The sequence below is a fragment of the Colletotrichum scovillei genome (genome assembly GCF_011075155.1).
Source record: "Colletotrichum scovillei strain TJNH1 chromosome Unknown Contig00003, whole genome shotgun sequence".
NCBI lineage: Eukaryota > Fungi > Ascomycota > Sordariomycetes > Glomerellales > Glomerellaceae > Colletotrichum > Colletotrichum scovillei.
In genome coordinates, this window is record NW_023336261.1 from 1,221,675 (window position 1) to 1,236,105 (window position 14,431).

The 14,431-nt window shown below is 54.7% G+C and overlaps 3 protein-coding genes across 3 annotated transcripts; 2 read left to right on the forward strand and 1 right to left on the reverse strand.

Annotated features, from left to right (window-relative positions):
* The first annotated feature begins 1,055 nt into the window (after nucleotides 1–1,055).
* Nucleotides 1,056–6,099, forward strand: HER10_EVM0003667 (cAMP phosphodiesterase class-II). Its single transcript, XM_035473333.1, has 2 exons — nucleotides 1,056–3,961; nucleotides 4,417–6,099. The coding sequence occupies exons 1-2, from the start codon at nucleotides 3,896–3,898 to the stop codon at nucleotides 5,923–5,925; spliced, it is 1,575 nt and encodes a 524-aa protein (XP_035335851.1). The 5' UTR covers nucleotides 1,056–3,895; the 3' UTR covers nucleotides 5,926–6,099.
* HER10_EVM0003108 (nitrilotriacetate monooxygenase component B) lies at nucleotides 6,090–7,520 on the reverse strand. Its single transcript, XM_035472794.1, has 2 exons — nucleotides 6,523–7,520; nucleotides 6,090–6,433 (listed from the first exon to the last, which is right to left on the reverse strand). Exons 1-2 carry the CDS (start codon nucleotides 7,378–7,380, stop codon nucleotides 6,296–6,298), a joined length of 996 nt encoding a protein of 331 aa, XP_035335810.1. The 5' UTR covers nucleotides 7,381–7,520; the 3' UTR covers nucleotides 6,090–6,295.
* Nucleotides 7,521–10,310: 2,790 nt separating this feature from the next.
* Nucleotides 10,311–13,860, forward strand: HER10_EVM0008909 (metallo-beta-lactamase superfamily protein; the record flags this gene model as incomplete). Its single annotated transcript, XM_035478414.1, has 1 exon — nucleotides 10,311–13,860. Exon 1 carries the CDS (start codon nucleotides 10,417–10,419, stop codon nucleotides 13,858–13,860), a length of 3,444 nt encoding a protein of 1,147 aa, XP_035336337.1. The 5' UTR covers nucleotides 10,311–10,416.
* Between the last annotated feature and the right edge of the window lie 571 nt (nucleotides 13,861–14,431).

The following is a 14,431-nucleotide window of genomic DNA, read 5'->3' on the forward strand; positions in this document are numbered from 1 at the left end:
CCTGGTCTGAGGCCTTGACGAATCAGCGATACAGACCAACCTAGTATCAACATGATTAATAACAGATCTCTAACCCGAGACTTGAGTGCATTTCCCAAGTGACAAGCGTGAATCCTGACTCACAATCCAGGCTCTTGCCAAGGGTCCTGGAGCTGGGGCCGGCGCGGCCGCCATGCGACGGTTCCAAACGGTCGGGCGGCAGGCTGCGGCCGAGAGCACGCGCCCGCGCTAAAGGGCCTCAAATCGACCCCAGAAAGATGGGAAAGTTCGGACAAGTGCTGTTCACAGGTGGTAGGAAGCGGGCGCCAAAAGAGCCGGATGAGGTTTTGGTTCAGGAGCCATGGCTTGGGGCACTTTAGCTGCGGAGCCCTCAACATAACAGAGTTTCGATTAAGAGAAGCGGGATGGAGGGGCCGCAGAATGAACTGGGGATGACCGGAAGCGGTGACATGGTGTGAAGGCCACTCTGCGTGAATGATGGAGACTTGGGCAGCGAATTGGCAACGCCGTGGTCCGTACAAAGTATCCCGGTAGCCATAGACGGGCAGAAGCTGAACAGACTCGAGGAGGACAGATGAAGAAAGGGCAGGTCGGCAAAGGTGAAAGCGGGCCGCGGTGTTGGTGCGAATGAATCGTAGCTCTCGCGGCCCCGCGGGTAAGAAACGTTGGCGTGCGAAAGCGCGGCGAGGCCGAAGGAAGTAGGGGCGCTAGTCCTGAACGGAGATGCTACGATGCAGGAGGGCGCCGTGCAAGTAAGATGGCATGGAGTTGCATCGTCTCGACAGAGCCGCTGGATCGATTCCTATTGAATGGCTTATGGATCTCGTGCTCCTCTGGATGTAAGGCAGGGCTGGGAGGGACAGGAGGGCAAAAGGCTGCGTGCGCGTTGGCGGGGGCGGGAGCTCGGCGGCCGAAGAGGTGTCTATCTGTGATGTGTAAGACATGTCAGTCAATGTTGGGGATGGGAAAGTGTGATGGTATTGAGCTCATGTGAAAGTACAAATAGAGAGGCAGTCATGGCTGATTAGAATAGTCTGCCCATCCTTGCGAAATAGGAAGCCAGTCGGCTTGGAGCGTTGTTCTCGACGAATTCGATGCGGTAGTTTTGACTCAGACAACGACCAAAGTAAATCTTGACTGACTTGTTACCTTGTTTCCCCCTCTTCTTCCATCGTTCCATTCTTGTTCTTTGGCTTTGACAGTTTGCGACAAAAGGCAAAAGCCAGTCACGATTCATCGCATTAGGATCCCAGATACGTGCTACGGGAAGCACGGCGGTGGTTGCCGTCGGGAAGAGGGTTCAGAGTGCCTGATTCGCTTCATCCCATTATCGAGCTTCGAGGGGCAACTTGGGATTGTCTTGGTGCGGCATCGAAGCCCGCTCATCCCCGCGAGCAGTCGGCGATCGGACATCAGACGGCACAGAACTGGAACACTGGGCTGAAGCTTAGCCCCGAAGGGAGGGCATCGGGTGATCTTCGACAGCGTCTTGGATGGGACCTTGCCGACATTCGACAAGCACGAAAGCCGAAACAGGATTTGATTTGGCAGTATTGGCCGAAGAGGGCGTTGTCGACACGAAAATAGCCTAGGGAGCACATTGGCTGCAATTGAGTTTGCGGTGACGAGAGGCTCCAAGACAGAAAGAGGCAGATGTGCAGTCGAAGAGCAAGATTGAATTTGGAAGAACAACGAGCGAGAATTGATGCGACGACACCAAAGAACAAAAAAAGGCTACGACACGTCGACACCACGTTGCGCAGAGTTGAGAGTTTGCGAGGAAGGTACTTGTCACGTTGCGCAACGAGTTGCACCTGTTGTTAAGATTGGAAGGCACCTCACGGACTGGGGAAACCATCAAAGGAACGAACCTACCTGCCTCACAAGATACGGCACCTTAACCTGTTGCCTCTAGGCAATTACGCGTTGGAGACTTACAACTGGAAGGCTCCGCCCATTTACAGACACCTTGCCAGACATTGGCCCGACATTCGATCCGACATCTTTCGGGAAGTCACAGCCAGGAGGTCTGTCATTGTGCTTTCCTCTTTCTGACTATTGATTCCATGCTGGGAGAGGGTTTGGGTACCTTGAGGGAGAGAAAACAGACAACAAGCAGCAAGAGCAGCACGATCATAGTGCACGAGCCAAGTGAGCACCTACCTTTACCCGACCTATCGGACCTAAAGCTGCAGGTGCGAGCAGTGGCACACGAGAGTTGTTGCCGCAACAGAGTTCTGGTCCTTGCCAGTAAGCAGGAGCGGCTCACCAGGTTGACTTGCAGGAAGCAGGAGGCAGAAGTAAAAAGTCAGAGCTGCTGCTGCTGCTGCTGCTGTGTTCTGTCATCACGTCTCAGGATTGGTACTTGCAAATACTCATTATCGTAGTGGTGTTTGTGGTATCATTTCCCGCGCATTCCGACAACACTCAGCAAGCGCAAATCTTCCTTCTGTCTGTGGGAGAGAAGAAATCGCCGTCGCAAACACTTGGTGGCCACTTTGCGCTTCCTACACGCTTTTTTACCTTAGCAGGGCACCTCCAAAAGTCATTCCTCCATCCATCCCCGAATCCCTCCACCTGGGCATCCATCCCACCACCCAACACAGCATTCCCCTTGACTCCCCTTGAGTCCCTGACCCATCCACGTTCCTCATTGTCACTGCACGTCGCATAATACCTTACTGTACTGCGTACTGCACAGCAGCTGCACCCGACCGAGGTCGCTTACGCTCACTCTCTCGCACATTGCATCGCATTCGCAGCTGCAACTCAACTGCACCGCGCACCCGCGTTGTCTTGCCCTTCTGTCGTCACGTCAAAGCAACTTGGTCTGGACTCTCTCCGTCTCCCATCTATTCGATCCTGAACAATCCCAAAGCAACAGAACCATTCAAGAAATCACCCTGGCTATCGGACTTAAACAACGCTTGACCGCTGCCATCCGCACCGATTCCATACGCCCGCACCGCGCCCGCTAAAGACAAGACCCGACCAGCTGCACCAGCTCCAGCTCCAGCTCCCAGGAGCTCTCCACTCTCTAATTAATACCGTACAGAAGCACCGCCGGCTGGGTCACCACTCAAACCCACCTATCCCGGTAGCCACGACGTCGGCCTTCGGAGAAGCCGTCCATCTCATCTCGAGATCCATCCGCTTCGCCTTTTCTCTTTCCCTCTCTGGCTTGACTGTGGGGAAAAGACTGTCAAAAAGGGATCTTTGAAAGAGACAAGATCCAGAAACCGCAAAGGGGGTGGTGGGCGTAAACATCAGACCTGACGAAAGCCCCAGCCCTGTTTCGTTCCGACCTCCCTCCATCAAGATCGCAAAACTGTGTCTTTCTCCCGTCCATCGTCTACCTTAATCTTTCTTTCAACCTTCTTACATACTTCGTCTCCCGGCAACCTTACGCCCGTCATTGCGTCTCCACGCACATCAGCATCCAATCCGCCAAGCCTACCGAGTACCTACTTACCTCTCTTTGCCGACCTACCTTGTCTGTAAAGACGCCGAACCAACCACTCACCGACGACACCCTCACCCCGCGCTCACCGACGATCTCACTCACATTGCAGATTCCAGATCTGTCAGCCCCTGCAAACCAACCATCAAATCCCACCGGAGCGCGCGTCTCTGTACACTACGACTGATCGCATCTTTTCCACCAACCCAGAACGAGGACCGTCGCTGCGTCGCATGCCAATTCTCATCTGCCGTGCCGTTCCGTCTTGTCTACCACAGGCCCCATTACCTCATCGTGGCATTGGCAGCCCGTCTAGGCGGGGTGGTGGCTTCGTAGAGGCGGCATTGGCTGCGCTCTCGGCATTGGAAGGAATTCTAATTCTGTCAATCCTCTTCGCGACTTCTTCTTTCGCTTCGCATCAACAGCTAGCCCACCATGGAAGACACAAATGGGGAGAAGTCGGAGAATTCCCGTCGGCCGGCCTTACAGGTCATTGTCTTGGTACGTTCCACTATCACATCTCACGTCTTTTGATGCGCCTCACTGCCGACTTTCAACGTCGCAGATCGCGCGTGTTCTCTTTCACATCCCCGAGGCTTGTTGGGCCCCGACGTCTCGAGTGTGTCTCTCCTGAAGTGAGGGAAAGTCCCCCCACGAGATCATCCCGACCCGGCCGCCCGGCGCATATCCTCTCGTCGTTCATGCAGTCAACTTTTTCGGGTTGCGCCAACCGCACCGAATGGGAAATCCATGCTGCAAGCGCTTCAACCCCTGAAACCTTTGCAAGTGCAGCAGCCTTGGGCGAGGGAGAGCCGGCAGTTCTTCAAGACTTTGCGCAAGCGACTGAAGAAAGACACATCTTTCAATGCGACGGGAGTGACCTATCGCTTCTTGGCCGGGATCCCCTCAAAGAGTGGCCCCATCACGTCCACCTTTCCGCTAACCCAAATCTCTAGGGTGCCGGCGGCGGTCCCCAGGAATCAAATACTACCGCTCTTCTAGTCCGCTCAGTCGCCTCGGGGTGGACAAAAGGCTCCATCATCGCCGTAAATGCCGGTGTTCATCTTTCGGCTATTACTCGCATTCTTGAGGAAACGGCACCTCCAGGCCTCGGCACCCAGCTTCCGCTCCCCCACACCCTTGCTTCCGGGCCATTTGCAGGCCTGCAGCTTACACCAAACAGTCAGTTGGAGGTCGCAACAGGCGCAGTGTATCCATCGTCCATCGCCTCATTCATCACTCGTACTCTTATCGACACGTATGTGATTACTCATCCTCATCTCGATCACATCTCCGGCTTCGTCGTGAACACGGCAGGTCTTACCAGGCCCAAGCGCCTTGCCGCGTTGCCCTCAACGGTTAACGCTCTCAAAACTCACATCTTTAACAATGTGATCTGGCCCAACTTGTCCGATGAAAGTAACGGTGCGGGCTTAGTCACGTATACTCGACTAGTCGAAGGAGGGTCGCCAGCCATTGGCGATGGCGAGTCTAAAGGATATCTAGAGGTTGCGGATCGCCTCGCTATCAAGGCGTATTCTGTTTCACACGGTCACTGCATTGAGCGACATCCACATCGCGGCTCGGCCTCCTCTACTGCAACACCTCTACGATATCCTTCTGTCGATGCCGCATCCATGGCGTCACCGCGCATACTGCCATACGGCCTGGCCTCGAGCACCGCGCCTATCCCTCGAGCGCCATCAGTTGCGCCGGAGCCGCAGGCCAGTGTTTGCGTTTACGACTCCTCGGCTTATTTCATCCTCGATATGGCTACTAACCTAGAGATACTCATCTTTGGAGACGTCGAGCCGGATTCTATGTCACTCTCCCCTCGTAACTTGACTATTTGGGAAGAAGCTGCTCCAAAGATTGTAGCTGGCCAACTTGCTGCCATTTTCATCGAATGTTCATATGACGACTCGCACTCTGACGATCGCTTATTTGGTCATCTAAAACCCCGCTATGTGATGGAAGAGATGCACGCATTGGCTCAAACTGTTGAGGAGGCGCGAGGAGATGCCCATGCCTCGCGGAAGCGGAAGCGCGTAGCAGAACCCGACACGATACCACGAAGAAGGACAGGAGGCGCCTTTTCGCGCCTTGCAGGCGGCGATGAGTCCCCAATCAGCCCCAAATCAGTGGCCAAGCGTGCTGTGTCTGCAGACATCGGCCACGTACCGCCACTGCCGCCCGCTGCAACATCGGTAGAGAGCCCACATCTGACGACTCCTACACAGGAATTGTCTTTGCGCGAGGCTGAAGGATGGAGCGAGACGGAGGATGGGCACTCCAAGGGCCCACCTCTCAAGGGTATCAAAGTTGTCATTATCCACGTCAAAGACCGCCCAGATGGAAGGGACCAAGGAAAACTCATTCTGCAAGAACTCGAGGCCTACGAAGCCGACGCCCAGCTGGGCTGCGAGTTCATTGTCTCCCACGCGGGGCAAAGTCTCTACCTTTGAAATGCTTTGGGTGGCGTTTGGGCGCAGTATGTTGTAGATGTCGATTCCACGAAGATACGATATGCATGAAGTTCTCATGATGAGGATGAGTGCGATTGGGGGTTTATCTTGGAGTTTTCATGGGGAAATAGGAGGAGGCAAGGGGATATATATACCATGTATTTACGCGCACCATTTGTCGCATTCTATATATCCATCGGCAGCCGTGATGATGATGGGCTGCCGCGTCTTGCTTGAATGCCACCTAATTTCTATATATTATATCTCGGGGGCGTATGCGCATCGTATTGTTGTTGGTTTTCTCTAACACCACATTTACCTGGATACACAATTGTGCGTCTTGGTTCTCGAATGACATTTCGTTGAGTCTCTACTGCTTACTCTTCTTGAGCTTCTCGTAGCCTTCCTCACCACCAATGTTGCTATCCCAGTCCGCTCTCGGGATCTCCAAGACGTCGATGGTGCGGCCGTAAGTGATGCCTCCTAACCTGCTGACAGGGCGCAGTACCTAAAGGATATCAAGTCAGATTCCAGTTTTCCACAAAACCCACCCAAAAGAGCTCGGGAATTCACAGTTTAAGATGGACAAAGACTTACAGTAGGATCGACAATGTTCTTCTGCTCGTTGATGGCATCCTCCCTCACCCAAAAGTTGACACCCTCGATAAACGCAGTAACACCGCTCTTCTTGCCCGGGGTAGCGCGCGAATCCCACTCTTTCACGAAGTCAAGCTTCCCCTCGACGCTGAAGACGGCCTCCTTTACGCGCGCGGCTTGCAAATGCTTGCAGTCGTGTACGGGCGTCAAGCCACTCACATCCCACTCCGATTTCCCGTACGGCGCGTTGACGGACGTCGAGTTGGCGGCCTCGAGGAAGCCCTCGGAGATGATGTTGATGACGCACTCTTTACTCTCGAGCAGGCACTTAAGCGAATCTTTAGGTTTCTCGATGGACGCGGCGAAGCCCACGACGAACATTGGCGGGTCGTGGTTCACCATGTTGAAGTAGCTGAACGGCGCGAGGTTCGTCACGGTGCCGTCTGCGGAGCGGGTGGAGAGGAAGGCGATGGGGCGCGGGGTGATGGCGGAGATGAGGAGTTTGTAGTTGAAGCCTGCTGGGCGACCCTCGGCGTGGGGGTCGATTGCTACGTGTGGTGTTGAGAGGCCGGGTTGGCCTAGGGGGTTCGCGCCGGAGCCGAAGGACCAGTCGGGGGAGATTGTTTTTGTGAAGGTGATGGAGGCTTCGGTGTTGAAGGGCGGGCGGGTGGATTCTACGGATTTGAAGTCTGGGTGGGGGTTGTGGGTTGCTTGGGTGCCGCCGGAGAATTTGGAGTTGTTTTGGGATGTCATTGTGAGGGTTCGCGGTGTTGCTGCTGTTTGAGGATAGGGAGGGCGGATGAGGTTGGTGGTGATGGTTGGTCTGGTGAGGGTACGGAGTGCGGTGCGCGATGACATTGCGGGATGTGAAGGTTGCGGTTTTGCGCCGGTCTTTATATTGTCGGGATTACGGAACGGGAGTGGAGGAAGGGGGGATGGGGCAAGCCAGAACTGCGATTGCGGGATGCGGGAATCCACTTTCACTTTCTTGACGGGGGGGATAATGATATGGGATGTGGAAGCTTTGGGTTTGGTCTCCCCTTTCTTTCTGGTCTACTTTACTCGCTCAAACTTGCGGCGTGTTGCTTACGGATGCTTGCTTTGCTAGCTTACCTGACCTTGCCGTAAGGCACCCGATACATAGATACCCTGAGCCGGACCCCCCTTCTCGGATGGTGGAGTAGATGCCGAGGGGGAGCCTGGAGGGAACGGTAGTGGGGTGACGTGGAGGTTCACACCAAAAGTTCACCATGTCGAGTTAGTCGCCAACGAGGGGCATTTGGAGGGGTAACGTGCAGGGATCGGAGGGCGGTCCTTGTCGCTAATGATGCAATTGACTTGGTGGTTGGGGTCGCTTGATGCATTACCCGGTGATGAATTTTGACTGGTCGACACGACGGTATTTGGAAATATATCTACACCTAGTAGGTCCCTTGGCAGGTTCCGATCCTTTTTCCACATGGCGATTGACAAATTGGCTATTGGTAATTAGCTATCGTTCCGTCCGCCGGGCCGGAAGAGAGTCGGGGGATGGAAATCGGAACTCGGAAGGGTCTTGGGTGATGGGTGATGGATGCTTGCATGTGGAGAGAGAAGAAAGACTTGCCTTGGAGCGTGTGGAGGAGGTCCAGGTGCCTGGCTGATAAGATAGAGTTATCAAGATAAGCTTCTTTGTCAGCTGTCAGGCACACTGAGGTGCAGATACTTCCTTTTTCATGATAAACCTTTCCAATGGAACACATACTTTCTAGAAAGAGGAGACGTGAGTACCTAGCTGAACATTTGTATATACAGGTATTGACTGCGAAGGTGAGCCAGACATGATGCGATGTCTCGAGGCCAGAGAATGCGAAAACACCACTGTCTCTTCTGTTTTTGATCGATTGGCAAATCATCCACTCTGACCTTGAAGAATTTCAAAGCACCTGATTCTGAGTTTGGATCAAGGCTCTTTGGCTGTGTGTTTGTCTCTCCTTCTTATCTCTGGAGCGCACAGGCTTATATGCTGGCTTGTTATGTTGTTGAGGGCTGGTTGTAGCGCGCGTGCGCATCTGCTCTGAGATGGAAGTGTCTCAACGGCTGAGCGCGGGGGCGGTAGCACGGGAGATGCCAAGCGATGGGATGCGAGACATTTCTCCTTGAGACATGGATTCAATGGGTTTGGTGAAAGCCCATATGCAGTCGAGTGCATAAGTTTCCATTGAGATTCGCGTTGAGGGGCAGAGGAACGCAGAGACGAGGGGATTGGAGACAAGAAATTCCTCTCCAGAAGGCAATGGTTACCAACCTTTGGTATGGATCATCAACCAACAGGAGAAGCTCCGTGGGGGGACGGAAAGCCGCCTCAGCACACTCGAGTGCTCAGGTATTTCCAACCCCATCTCTAGGTACTCACCGTGCTCTTCCATGAGGTCCCTTGTATGTACTTGATTACTGCCTCCCCCGCCATTCCCGTCAATTGGGCGCGTGGCATGGCGGCCCTCCTCCGCAGCGGGCATTGGCTCTGTTTCGCATGCAAGGACGCACCGCGGCGGTCGATGGAATGCCTCCGGGTGTTTGGCCACGCCTTTGCAGGAATGGAACGCTACTCTCCCACGTCTACTCTGATTTGCGTGGGGAGCAGGTATGTGCAACCTCAACAATCCGAGCGTGCGTGCAGATGTATGTACCTTGGTCAAAACGAAAGATATATAAGGTATATGCCGACAGGACGCCCTCGTTCAACCTCCATAGCCAAAAAGCTAAGAAAAGAAACCCCTTCTGAACTCGAGAGAACCATCCCTCAAGGGAAGAGAGAGAACAAATACACCTTGAAAACAACAGGCAACCGCAAAAAACTCAAATCATCACATCATGAGCGCAATCCGCTCCTCATCATCAGCCCTCCTCCTCCTCGGAGGCGTCGCAACCCTCCCCGGCGCCGCTACAGTCCGAAGCCAGTTCCCGCAACGGAGCAGCACCACCGTCTCCACTACCGCGGCAGAGCAGGCCGAGCTGGGGTACATGCAGCAACCACTCGGCCCCGCCAGCAGCCGAACGACGACCCACACGGCCGCGAATTCGAAGCGTAGCGGCGGTGCTGCTTCAGGTCTTGGATGGCAAGCTACACAAGCGTTATGACTGCCCCGGGCGGCGGCGCAGGTTGTTACCATGTCTACGACGACGATTCAGGCGGCACCATTATCGCCAAGGGTGAGAGATGACCGTACGGAGGCTGGGTTTCGGTATAATTCTGCGGAGGTGATTGTGGCGGTTGTTCTCGGAAGGAATCGACAGTATCAAAAATACTCATCCTCGAGACCTGTGAGGGGAGATTGAAAAGTGGTTAAATGGAAGACTTGGGTTCATCAAAATTGCTGGTCAAGGTCAGGGGAAGGGAACTTGGCGTTCAAGGAATCATTTGGCGAAAAACAGCTACTTTCGCAAGGTTGACTTTCTAGCGAGCGATGCGGACAGAGATTGGCTGCCGCCATCCCATGACGTTGAAACTATTGATGGAATCAACTGTCATGGGCTTAGAATACCTACAAGATGGGCAAACTGGAATGAGATTCACGATGTCCCTGTTCATGGCCCATTGCATTATGTAATCACCTCAAAGATCTGAGCCAGATCTGACAGAAATCACGTGCACTCGATAAGCTCTTATCGGCAAAGGGTCCTTTCTGTGGGAAAGTTTTCTGGCCGACTGCAGTCACTCCCCGTCCCGTCCCACGTCGCCGCAACAGTCACCAAAATTCCAGCCAGTCAAGTCGATCTTTTTTTTTCTCCGTAGCTGCACGCTGCCCCTTCTCCAATGTGTTGATATCCACCGGTTAATTTTTTTTGGTCTTCGCCCGTTTTTTGCCCTTTTTTTGTGAGCCTTTTCTGCGCTCCCCACACTCCTTCAACTTCATGTACCGCCCGTATACCCAAAGGCATGTGGCGCAAACATTGAATAATCGTTTCCCATACACCTCGCTGCTCCCCCGGAAAGGTTCAGCCAGAGCTCTGCCATCTCCGTTCCTCCTAGCTGTCTCCTCTCGAGTATCCTACCACAGCCGATCCAATAACAGGAAACCAAAGCCTGGAGATTCCTTGGCTGACGCCTTTGAGTCAAAGTTCGAGAACAGGGTCGACAGCAAGTTTGATTCCAAGTTCAAGCTGAATATCGTCGATACTCGGCAGGCAAAGACTGGGTTCATCAACAGAGAAAACGGAGCCAAGCGTCGAACCTACAATAAGGACGTCCCGCTCGCCACCCCGAAATCTACCAGGACACCGTCCGCCACCTTTTCTCGACGAGACGCCGAGCCCTTTGGCAGAGACGCAGAACCCTCCCGCAGAGACGAGCCCTTTCGCAGAGACGAGAAGCCATTCCGCCGATACGAAGAGCCCTTTAGCAGGAATAAGGAACGCTACCACCGAGACGAGCCTTTTCGCAGGGACGACAGAGACGAACCCTTTCGTCGCGACGAGAAGCCTTTTCGCAGAGACCGGCCCTATCGTAGGAACGACGAGCCTTTTGGCAGGAATAAAGAGCGTCGCGAGCCCTTCCAGCAGAAGTACGCTCTGAACACCAACAAACGCGGTACACGCCCCCTGCCCACAGCAGATTTCTTGGCCTCAATCGTAGGGCACAAGCACCCCGGTGGTATCGCTAGGAGAGACGTTGTCCGTGGTGACCCAGAATCGTTCCCCAACAAGAGGGTTTTCTGCCTACCGGCCAATTGGAACAAGGTCTCGGCGAAAATCCCAGATTCTTGGATCTACTGTGCCGACTTGATTCAGGGGCCAGAGACGGAACAGACACAGTATACAAAGTTACCGCCAGCTGGAGAGAAGAAGGACATCCGCGCCGCCATGACGAACTACTTCCAGATCGCAGCGACGCCGACGGCGGATACGGGCCCGGCCCTGATGCTGCACTTTGATCAGCGCCGCTACCTCTTCGGCAACATTGCGGAAGGAACACAACGAGCGCTGAGCCAACGTAAAGTGAGCTTGGGCAAGCTGGAGGTCATGTTCATTTCGGGCGCGACCATCCAGCAGAACACTGGCGGCATGATTGGCATGATGCTTACAGTCGCGGACGTTCTCGACGGTAGCAGGAGAGAGGTGCACGAGAGGAATCAGGCGAGGAAGGGCACCGGAAAGAAGTTGATCGCGGCCAAGGGTCCCGAGCGGATCGAGATTCACGGTGCCCAGAACCTCGCATACTCTGTTGCAACAGCAAGAGGATTTGTGTTCAGAAAGGGACTTCCGATTCGCGCCGTCGAACTGTACGAGGATCCGAGAATCGCCAACCCCGACGCCAACACTCCTGACTGGCAGGATGAGCTCATTCAGGTGTGGAAGGTCCCCATCGCCTCCGATCATGTCAACCAGTCCCGTAAGAGGAGCCACGAGGTCATGACGGCGGAAGATGAAGGTTTGTCGAACCCAGCCGGCGCTGTTTCCGCCAAGGAGCAGGCCGTCATTGACCGGGAAGCGATCAAGGGTGTTGTCGAGAGCATGTTCAATTCCAGCTGGACCATGGACAAGCTGTACGAGACGAAACTTTCGCAGGTCCAGCTTCCCGCCACGATCTTTGTCAGAGAAGACGGCAACATCAAGAAGTACCAAGGCCCCATGCCGGGCGGCGACGAGCCCGTGCCTGACCTTGACGTTCTGGTGCGGTACCCCTGGCCGGCGGCCACGGTTGAGAAGTTGCCCAGCGCCTCCATCTCAAACACTGCCGTCACCTATATCGTAAAGAACAAGGGCCGAAGAGGCAAGTTCAATGCGGCTGCCGCGAAGGAGTTGGGTGTTAAGCCCACTGACAACAAGAAACTCACCGACGGAGTGTCCGTCCAGGGCAAGGATGGTATTACTGTCACGCCCGAGATGGTTCTCGAGGCGCCGATCAAGCCTCAGGGTTTCACAGTCATTGATATCGCAGACGCATCCTACATTGACTCGTTCCTTGGCAGACCAGAGTGGCAAAATGCAAACTTGATGGATGGCGTACACGTCTTCAACTGGATCCTTGGGCCGACCGTCATCGACGACCCGAGAATTCAACAGTTCATGAAGGAACGCCCGGATGTCCAGCATCTCGTCATGTCTACCGATACCAGTCCCAACATGCTGGCGCTGGATTCCTATGCCATCCTCCACGGCTACCTGAGGCAGATCGACCCTGACCGCTTCCCGCAGCTTGCCTTCAACAACACTGTCCGGGACCTTTCGCACATTGGCCCCAACGTGGAGACTGCGCGTGTGGGCATGAAGGCGAAGCTGTCGCCTGCCTATGAGCTCGTCAAGGATGAGATTGTTCCCCCAATCTATAACAAGTTTAAGGGCAACGGAATGGAAGAGGGAGTCATCAAACTCGCCAAGGAAGCCGCAGACAAGATCAAGGAGCCTGCCTTCCTCAGGGATATTGAGGAAGCGGAGAAGGACATCCCGAATCGCGACACGGAGATCATCCCTCTCGGCACCGGATCTGCCGTGCCATCAAAGTACCGCAATGTCTCGGCAACCCTAGTCCGGGTACCCCAGTACGGCAACTACCTCTTCGACTGCGGTGAGAACACCCTGGGCCAGCTCCAACGAACGTTCGGAGCCGAAGAAACAAACAAGATTCTTCAAGAGACACGCTGCATCTTCATCAGCCACATGCACGCCGACCACCATCTCGGAACTGCACGCTTCCTCCGCGCCTGGAACGAAGCCACCATCCACCTCTCTCCCCAGCCTCAACTCGGCCTCATCGGCCCCGCCGCCATGCAGTACTTCCTGATGGAGTACAGCCGCATCGAGCCCATCGCTTTCGGACGCGTCAAGCTCATCAGAAAGGGCCACTTCTTCCCCCACGACGAGGGGCTCCTCCCCGCCGACTGCCCGACGCGCCTCGCCTCCGCCCAGCTGGTTCCCGTAAACCACTGCAAGGACGCCTACGCAGGCGTGCTGACCTGGCCGTCGGGTCTCAAGATCGCCTACTCGGGCGACTGCCGCCCCAGCGAGAGGCTCGTCGAGGCCGGCAAGGGCGCGACGCTGCTGATTCACGAGAGCACCTTTGACAATGATAAGATGGGCGACGCGGTGGCCAAGAAGCACAGCACGCTGGGCGAGGCTTTGAAGGTGGCGAGCAACATGGGCGCGCGCCGCGTGCTGCTTACACACTTTTCGCAGCGGTATGCTAAGCTGCCGCTCGTCGAGGATCGCAAGACGGATGACGGTGCTGATCAGGCGGTGTTGATGGCGTGGGATCAGATGAGGGTGAAGTTGGGCGAGTTCCGCCAGGCGCAGGCTTTCTTGCCTGCTATCAGCCGCTATGTGGAGCATGATGCCTTTAGGCAGGATGCGGATGAATAGAAAACAAACAACACCACTCATAATAATAGACTTGGACACACGTGTCCTGTTACAATTCTGTACCTTCCGTTCCACCTTCTGCTGTTCAAACTCATCTTAATAGCCATATACTAAAAACATCGATGGATCCAAAAAGGCAAAAGAGTTCACCATCCCCCTTGGACCACTCCACCACCCACGCCACAGTTTGACCCGACCCCCGACCTAGAGGGCGCCTGCTGTGCTGGTGACGGGGACTGACTTGGAGGGCTATATGAGCGCTTCGATTCTCCACGTCTTCGGGTTGTATTCAGGTGGTGGATTTTGGGGAAGGAAGGTCTGATCTTGGTGAGGCAGGTGCGTCACCGTGGAGCGAGAACTTGGGAAGGAGGGATGCATACCCGCTTCCTCCGTGGTGACTTCCGACTTTGTCGTGGAGTATAACCGAATTCGATCACGTGGTTCTCGCTTCCCCTTAAGATACCGTCTTTACCTGAGGCGTAGTTACGGACGCGAAGGAGGAGCACAATGTAATGAAAGTAAACAAACACCGCGGCCTTTGTGATAGCTCGCCTCTACAACTATGGACATC

What these genes read in the sequence shown, in the direction of transcription:
- HER10_EVM0003667 (XM_035473333.1), top strand. Translation starts at nt 3,896, where the DNA reads ATGGAAGACACAAATGGGGAGAAGTCGGAGAATTCCCGTCGGCCGGCC. An exon ending in CCTTACAGGTCATTGTCTTG is followed by an intron (nt 3,962 to 4,416) that starts GTACGTTCCACT and finishes CCAAATCTCTAG; the next exon opens with GGTGCCGGCGGCGGTCCCCA.
- HER10_EVM0003108 (XM_035472794.1), bottom strand. Translation starts at nt 7,380, where the DNA reads ATGTCATCGCGCACCGCACTCCGTACCCTCACCAGACCAACCATCACC. An exon ending in AGAACATTGTCGATCCTACT is followed by an intron (nt 6,434 to 6,522) that starts GTAAGTCTTTGT and finishes GATATCCTTTAG; the next exon opens with GTACTGCGCCCTGTCAGCAG.